An 8,841-nucleotide genomic window follows, 5' to 3' on the forward strand; every position below is an offset into this window, starting at 1 on the left:
CCCAGATTCCCCACTTTCTCATTAAAAAAAGAACAAGTCTCTAGGCCTTGTAGAACTTGAGATATGAAGCTTTCCTAACCCGAACCTGAAACCTTACCCTCACCCCAAACTTAAAGCTCTCCCCATTGGGAGAACATGTGCAAAGGCAGCACGCAGGGTGTCCTGGTTGACCACTCACTAGCCCTAACCCAAACCTTCACCCTAACAGACACCCTGAGCTTAAGCACCTCCTCATCTAGACAGCAGGCACAAAGGCAGCACGCAGGGTGTCTAGGTTGACCGCTCACTGGGTCTACCATATATGGGCTTGATAGAGCCCCTGTACCTCCTTAGGTACCCAGGTTTTACTAGCCCTAGCCCTAACCCAGACCTTAGCCCTAACAGACACCCTGAGCTTAAGCCTCTCCTCATCCAGAGAGCATGCTGTTGCACTCACAACCTGCTTATGGGTTTCCCATGGGCAGCTGGTTGGCCACTGTATGAAATGGACCCTTGGTCTGACCCAGTGGGGCTCTTCTGATGTTCGTATGCACAAAGACAGCATGCAGGGTGTCCTGGTTGACCGCTCACTCTGTCTGCCACATATGGGCTTGGTCTAGACGTGTGTGATGGGGGAAACTGTGGCTGTGGGACTAAACACCAATGCAACGGTGCAGCAGGTCGCATTCTTCACCAGCCTTGCACTCTCTCCTCAAGGGAAGAGGAACCACCAGAATGCCCTCCTGTTTCTGCCTCCTGTCAGGGTTGGCCCAAGACATCTTGCTGCCTGAGGCAAAGGACGAGTTGGTGCCCAGCCTTTTATGCTTAGGAGCTGAGCAGACTGGTGGCAGTCAGACTTTACTTCAGTGCTGATTGCCTCCACCACACCGAAGAGCAGGAGGCTGCTGAGAGGGTGCAGCCTCAGACAGCTCTGTCCTCCAACAGGGGTCCCCAACCTTTTTGGATCGGTGAGCACATGTGGGACACTCATGGACACTCTCACAAAATGGCTGCCTCAGGGGGGACTTGTCCATTCATAAAATGGCGACCACACTTGATATGGCCAGTCACAAAACACACTCATTTCCCCGAAGGCAAACAGGTGAGACTAAAAGACAAGTAATTTGCCAAGAATCTTCATTACAAGGCAGAGGTAGGGTCTGAGCTCCAAAACACAAAGCCACTCTTTTGAACCCAAATAAACATGGTGCTGGACGGCAGCACTTCACTTTACAGCATGCCAGCCTCCCAGTTAAAAAAATAAATAAAACATCTTGGGAAATAAAATAAAAATCAGGAGGCACAGGGAACCTGGTGTCAAGAGCTCCTTGGAGGCCTCTCTCAGTCTAATCCAGTAGCCAAGCCCAGACACAGACAAAGGGATTCCTTTCCAAGCATTATTCTTCTTTTACAACTTAACAACTCTACAGGTAGCAACTAGATCTGAGCAACGGAGTACCTATGCCCTAAGTTGGAACAGTTGGTCCCCGTTTGAAAGGGAATTACTGGCAGACCCCTGAACTTAAGGACTAGGGAGAGTCCCTCCCCTTTTCCCTTGGATCCTCTGGGCGCAGCCGTTGTTTGTGCGCCAACCGGGCACTACACCTCCTTTCTGCGCCCTCCATTTGGCGCCGCTCTCTGCGTCGGCATCGCGCGTCCACCAAGCTCGGTCACTCCCTGGACTGCTATCTAAGCTAGGAATGCTGGTGGGGGGAATCTCCATCAGCTGTGGGCCCTGGGAAAGAGGAGCGTGCTCCTCTCCCAGGAGCGACTGCTCTTCCTCAGAATCAGAACTACTCTGGGATTCTATGGGCTCAATGTCCACCCTGACACCTGGCCAGCCCCAACAGAGTTTTCTGTGGGCACACTGGTGCCCATGGGCACCGCGCTGGAGGCCCTTGCCTCACTGCCACTCCCGGTCTCCCAGCATCTACTGCCTGAGCTGGCCATGTCACTCTGCCTAAGACTGTATCCATGTATCAAGTCAGATCATCAGAAAGCCAGTTCTTTGGATCTTATTACCTGAGTTCCACGTAGGAAGGTTTTTACGGAATTAAGATGTAGCGTTATGCCCTCTGCTTTCTTAGAAAGGCATTATAAAAAAAGTTACCATTGGAACAATGTTATTGTGTGTTTTGTAAAACTATCGTGGAGAATATTGTCCATTGTGTTACCCAACGTCCTTGTGAAGGTTTGAGACCTATAGAGGCAAGGGGGGGGAAAGGTCAGGCTTAGAGGCCTGGAGTTTTCTGTTGGGAGGGGGTAACCCTGAGAAGAGTAGTTTTATTTCCCCAGTTAAGTGTCAGTTTCATTTAATTTCTCCACATAAGTTTCATTTTTCAGGTTTGAAGCAGTACTTTCAGTTTTGAAGGAGGAGGGCATATAAAGAGAGCGAGAGAGCCAGTAAGAGGAGAGACAGCCAGAGCCTGAAGAGAGAGCAGAGTCTGAAGAGTGGGCAGGAAGAAGCAGCCTAGAAAAGGCTAAGGACAGCTAGGGTGAAGGAACATGTGTTTTGCAAATTTTCTTGTCTTTTAATGCCTTTTGTATTAGTCAGCTCTAAATAGCTTTAGTTGTAATATGTTTGCTTTAAATCTACTAGTAAACTGTTGTGGTTGAACCCTTTGTCTAGAGTGTCAGTCACCCCATGTCTACAGCCTAAACCCCCCCGTTACTGGGAAGGGGAAGTTTAATAGAAGGGAAGTGGGACTCTTAAGGAGGCAAGAGATCCTTAAGGGGTTGCTCAGGGGGTCCAGGTCATAAGGGGAATCTTGAGAATTCTCTTTATAAGCATCCATGTAAAAAATATTTGTCTGAGTTTAGGTTCAGTTAGAATTTTGTTACACCTAGCGAATGTGTATGTTTTCTGTTGTTTGATCATGAAAATTATGTTAGTTTGCGTGTTTCCTGGCAGCCAGGAAATTGAGAACTAAATCTGTTGCTCAACGTTCCTTCTGTTTCCCTTATTGCTTATAGCTAAACAATAACGTTATCGTCATTATTACTACTACACCCAGCTTAAGGGCAGAGCCGGCTCTGCCTCCTATGCTCCCATTCGGTCCTCAGCAGTTGCAGCGAGGCTATCTTTGCAAAGAGTTTGTTGTCTGCTGCAACAGTAGCTGCTCTCCAGCTGCGGGAGTAAAGAGTTTCTTTGCAAAGGTAGATGCAACCACCAGATGCTGATGTGTGTGTGGCGGTAGTGATGTGGACTGGGATGTGGTGCAGAGTGCAGCAGCAGCTTCTCCTCCTTTTCCCTCTGAGGCTGAGCACTAGGTGGCTGCAGGTTGTGATCGGTTTCAGTTAGGGTGTCCATGTGCCCCACTTTACAGAGGACAGTCCTCTGTTGGAAGGGCTGTCCAGTCCTTGTCTGATTTAAAGATAAAGACCCCTAAGGAGTGAGAACAGCAGAGGCCTTGCAGTTGTCTATCAACATTTAGCACCCACAAAGCACTAACCTATGGTGACATGTGTAGTATTTCTATTTAAGTGGTAGTAATTCTTTCTAAATTTGCATCCATACCTATACAGTAGCATATGCAAATCCATGCCCTCTTTTTTGGTGATGCCTTTCCTCTTTTTTTGGTGAGGAAAGTTACTCCCTAGCTTAAGGGGAGTACGTCCCATTGAACTCAATAGGGCTTGCATGCAATGCTGTTGTTGTTACTGGTTTCATTGTTGGCATTTATTGTGTTTTTGTTGCTATTTTACTGTGTTTATGTTTTATCATTTTTAATATTTGAACTGGTTTTATGTATTTTATAGCTGTAAGCCGCCCTGGGAAGCCTTCTGCCCTGAAAGGCGGCCAAGAAATATTTTAAATAAATAAAATGCAATGGCTGCAGCGTAAGCCTCTCTGCAGGGCTGGTGGCAGGACCCAGCACTCTTGGGCAGTTGCCAGGGTCCAAGCACCGGGGGGGGGGGGCTGTTGGCACTGGTGCCAGGCCTTTCTTCCCACCCATTCCTCTGGCTGTAGGTTTATCTGGCCTCAGCAACTGGATCTGGAAAGCCACCCACCATTTTAAACTTTCCCAGCTTCCCGGAACAACTCTACATCAAAGCATTGTGGGAAATTTAAAATGGTAGGGGGGTTGCAGTCACCTGACAAATGCTGCAGTGACCTATACAGATGGTAGTGGTGCTGTGACCTGTCATTGCCAGTAAGCCCACAATGGCATAGATAATGGAGGGGCCCACCAAATAGCACTCTGACTGGGGTTGGTTGGGTCTCACAACTGGAGCTAGGGATATGCCTGGATTTCATGCCCACCTGCATTTTTAAGCAACCAAACCTGATTCACACTTCCTGGATTAATATTCGGGTTGAAACACTATAATCCTTCAAGTTTTTTACTTCTCCAAATTTTGCAATTGAGTTCTTGGCTAAAACAAATGCAGCAAAATGCACACAAAAATGCAAACGTTAGGGTAAAATATGTTTTTACAAATGCACATTTATGTGGATTTTATAAAAATAATAATCGCAGATTGATGTGGAAATAGGATGAAATGGACGTATGAACAAACACATGCAAAACTTACCAAAATAAGCTGATCCATCCATCCCTACCCTGAACAGGCCCTGCCCACTCTGACATGATGGGGAAGAGACATGGAAGAGAAAGATGGGGGAGAAAGCAAAAAACAAGCAACCAGCAGAAACATTGACTGCAGGCCTCTAGCAAAACAGTAGATGCAGCAACAATAAAACCAAAATTGTTTTTGTTACTGCAGCTGGTACAGAATGCGGCGGCTCACCTGATTAAAGGCAGCCGCCGGCGAGATCACATCACTCCAGTGCTGAAGGAGTTGCAATGGTTACCAGTTGTTTTCTGGGCCAAATTCAAGGTGTTGGTTTTGACCTTTAAAACCCTATATGATTCCGGCCCAGCCTATCTTAAGGAGCGCCTCCAGCAGCACCAGACAGGCCACTTAACAAGATCAGCCTCGGATGGCCTTCTCTCTGTCCCATCAGCCAGGACAGCTAGACTGGTGGGGATGAGGGAGAGGGCCTTTTCTGTGGTGGCCCCCACTCTGTGGAACTCCCTCCCTAGGGAACTCTGTCATGCCCCCTCTTTAATGAGCTTCCGTCGTGCATTAAAAACGTGGTTGTTCTGGCAGGCATTTGGGGTGGGTTACGGTATTTTAGGAAATGTTTTTATTGTAGAATTTTATTGTTTTAAACTGTTTTATTGTATGTTGTACATCGCCCAGAGTGGCTGGGTGACCAGCCAGATGGGCGATTAATAAATTTAATAATAATAATAAATAAATAAATAAAAACAAGACGTGGCCATCGGCAGTTTTAAAAGGCCTCCCTAAACAGAAATATTTTATGCTTTTCATTACATTTCATTTATGCAAAACACTAAGTGGGAAAGCTGGGGGTCTCTGAGCAACCAGTTCCATAAGGTTGGTGCCACAACCAACCTGCACCCTCACGATTCTCACCTAAACAAAGTAAGGTGGAGTAGGGCCTGACCTCCTGACATACATGGACAGGGAGGCACTTATGAGAAATGATGGTCCCACAGGCATGCAGGGCCAGGCCATTGACCTTTAAAGGAAAGTATTATCATCTTGACTTGAGCTAAGAAGCTACCTGGGAGCCACAACACAAATGGTTTAGCACTGGCGTTACCTGTTTTCTCTGGCCCATTTGTGTCACTAGATAGGCTACTACATCTTCAAGCACGGCCCCCACAAAGAATACATTGGAGTAGTCCAGCCTTCCCTAACACCCTCCAGATGTGATGGACTGCAACTCCCATAATTCCCAGCCAGCATGGCTATAACACAATCCAACACATGTCCATGCGGGCTGGAAATTTTGGCCATCGCAGCCCAAGACATCTGGAGGGCCGCCATGTCGTGGAACACCACAGTATTCCAGTGGGGACACTACCAAAGTATGTCCACACACCACCATCTGTACCTCTTCCTTGGGCACTGTGACACAGAAAGGGAACTGCGGGTAACATCCCTGTGAAAAGCCTACATGTCTAAGACACCTCCATACCAATAGTATTCTCCAGCAATAGCCCCTCTTGACCATTCAGTAGGTGAAGCAGGATACCACTGTAGCCTGAAGCCCAACATCCAGAGACAAGAGGCTACAAACATGAGGACGAGATTCATATCAGTTGCTGCGGACCAACGGCAGAAGAAGAGGGCTATTTTCTTCATGCCCCCCTGGGGCTTCCCAGAGGCATCTGGTTCAAAAAATGAAACTAGGCTTGATAATCTGATGGAGCATGGCTGTTCTTACGCTTTTAAAGAACCCAGTAGTTTCAAGTAGTGTCCTGGGGCGAGACCTGAGCTCCAGGGTGGGGACAATCTTTGCATAATATCTTTCACATTTTGCATAAAACATAGTTAGTGTAGCATAGTGTGTTTTTTCAAGATAAAGGCTGCACTAGCAGGGTTTTATATATAACACAAAAAGTACTGCAGAAAATGGCAATATGAATTGTTGACTATAACAGAAATGTTAGATCAATGTTCTGCCAACACCCCAGAAAAAGAAGTTAACAGCTTGAAACAATAAAAAAAGAGAAAATGTTGGTTTTCTTTTTAAATCAATGGAAAGTTTGGAATAAAAGTTTCTCTTAACTTTAGCCCCATACTGCGATCTTCCTTGTTTGGCCTGAAAATCCCCTTCATGTGCGTTTGCACCATGAAGATTCAGGTGTGCTAACAGGAGCTACATTCAGTTCCCTCAATTACCAGAGAGCATTCTTAATCTACTCAACCAAACTTGTACCAGGAATCATGACAGTCAGTGCCAGGTGTTAGCAGTAATACTGAATTCACAACATGAAGGTTCGCTTCTCTTATCTCTATGAAGATGGAACACAAGAAATCAACACTTACCCAGAAGGCATCTTTAAACTGCAGGTGCGTCATAGCGAGTTACTGGAACGTTACACTTTGCGCAAATTAGCTCCGTAGTGTGAAAACTTAGAAGAACAGGGCTGCTCTGCTTGCACCAGCTGCAGTATGCCCTGAAGCAGAAAGAGAAATGCTCACTTTACAACTTGCAAAACAGCATTGGGCGGTTTGAGGAAGCTTAGTGTGCAGTGACTTGTTGCTCTGAAAGGAAAAGCAACACCCCAAACCTCACAGGTCTCCCTTTCCTTTTTCCCTCCTCTTGCCCCACCCCCAAATGCACTGGTGTCAACCCCATTTCATTTCTGGCAAGTGGTGAATATTGAAAGAAGGAAGCAGAAATGTGTAAATGAGGCACTAAAAAAGAGAAAAGAAATAAAAGATATATAAGAAGATTAGTTACATTCGAGAACGCAAAAGGGCTATCTGATGAAACGACAGACTGCGGGGAAAAGTCTGAGCTCAGGTTCATGCTGTTGACCACAGAGGTGGTATTTCTGGATACAAGACAGGTTGTGTGTGTGTGTGTGTGTGTGTGTGCGCACGCTCGTTTTGGTAATCTTTTCTGCAGGGCAGAAATCATGCACTTACAGGAAGCAGAGCTGCGGTATCGCAGGCTCAGCTATTACTGCAATAACGGAAGAATTTTCCAACCCTCATCAAAAGCAAGGAAACGTAGAGATCGTGCTTGCCCCAGCTCAGCCTATTCAGATCGACATGGAGCTCTCAGATGCTGTGCTATGCAAGCTGCGTTCATGCATTGCAATTGTGAATATGAATGGAGGGAGAAGCACAAGCACCATGCCACTGGAATACTAATGGGGGACATTCTCCGGGTATCGTGGAGCAAAGGAGTTCAAAAATGTGATAATTCAGACGCCGCTCACAAACGGACCCAGGATCCCTCATGTCCTCTGTTGTGTCATTTGCAAAAAGACTATGACAATTGTTTCCTGGCTGCTTAACAGGAGAACCCACGCTTTGTCATGAATGGCAAATGTTTTCATTTCTCCTGAACTAGAAACAAAAAGTGGAAGAGAGTTATCTGCTAGTAAAACAAAGAGCATTTTAAAGGGGAATTTTAATTCAAGGATGTACAGAATACCAAATCCTTTAAGGAGTTCTAGGTGATCCATCCTCCATTAATTAAACCATACAGCTGGATTTAAGACAATGTATAGCTGTGTACCTGCTCAGACAGAGGGCTAAACTAGGTAGGGAGGACGTGGGCACGCACGTAAGCCCTGGTCACGCGCAGCTTTTGTATAGACCTTCATGCATTGAGTGCAAAGGTCTGAAGAGGGTTCTGTAAGCATGTTTAGCTGAGCCCACTTACAGAGTTCCCATGATCGTGATCAGAGTTTCCAATCACAGGAACTCTTAAGCACATTGAACTGAACAGTTACAGACCCCTCTTCAACCTTTGCACTCTGCATGCTCAGGTCTAACTGGGAGCAGGGCTCACATGTGCACCCACATCCCCCAACCCTGTTTAGCCCTACACACAAGCAGGCAAACACCTGAATAGGGCTTGTGTCCTCATAATATGCTTACAAATGGGTTAACAGTCCCATTAAAATCCATGCACTGCTATCCTTATTAAAAAGCTGGTAATTGTACTGCTGATTAGATATATTTGAACTCCCACATACATGGGATGAGCAGAGTGATCTTCGACTGATTTTTAAAAGCATGGGGAGAAATTCGTTCAGTTCGCATTTTTATGCAAACTTATATGTGCACTATTCGGACCCATACACAAACTGGAATGCAAATAAACATCAGTATACCCACACTTTTCTGAAGTTTGCAGATTTAAAAAAGTGAACAATGCATGTAATACAGAAAAGTGCACACAAAAAAAGCATATAGTACAGAATAGTATGCGCAATGCTTTATCTTAGGGGAAATCACCTGCAAAAGATATGTTCGAAATGTGTGCATTTTGAGAAATGCACATTAAAATGCATACAAATTTTC

At 45.8% G+C, this 8,841-nt stretch overlaps 1 protein-coding gene across 4 annotated transcripts in view; it reads right to left on the reverse strand.

Annotated features, from left to right (window-relative positions):
* The window catches only part of PSTPIP1 (proline-serine-threonine phosphatase interacting protein 1), a 59,105-nt gene extending 51,927 nt beyond the window's left edge, over positions 1 to 7,178 (reverse strand). For all 4 annotated transcript variants that reach the window (XM_084816797.1, XM_084816795.1, XM_084816794.1 and 1 more), the window contains exon 1: positions 6,847 to 7,178. In XM_084816797.1, coding sequence (XP_084672923.1) covers positions 6,847 to 6,879 — 33 coding nt within the window. In that variant the 5' untranslated portion in view covers positions 6,880 to 7,178. The remainder of the gene's footprint in view (positions 1 to 6,846) is intronic.
* Positions 7,179 to 8,841: the final 1,663 nt, after the last annotated feature.

The sequence above is a fragment of the Heloderma suspectum genome, chromosome 11 (assembly GCF_057233095.1).
Source record: "Heloderma suspectum isolate Gila_16-S chromosome 11, 16-S_ref, whole genome shotgun sequence".
NCBI lineage: Eukaryota > Metazoa > Chordata > Lepidosauria > Squamata > Helodermatidae > Heloderma > Heloderma suspectum.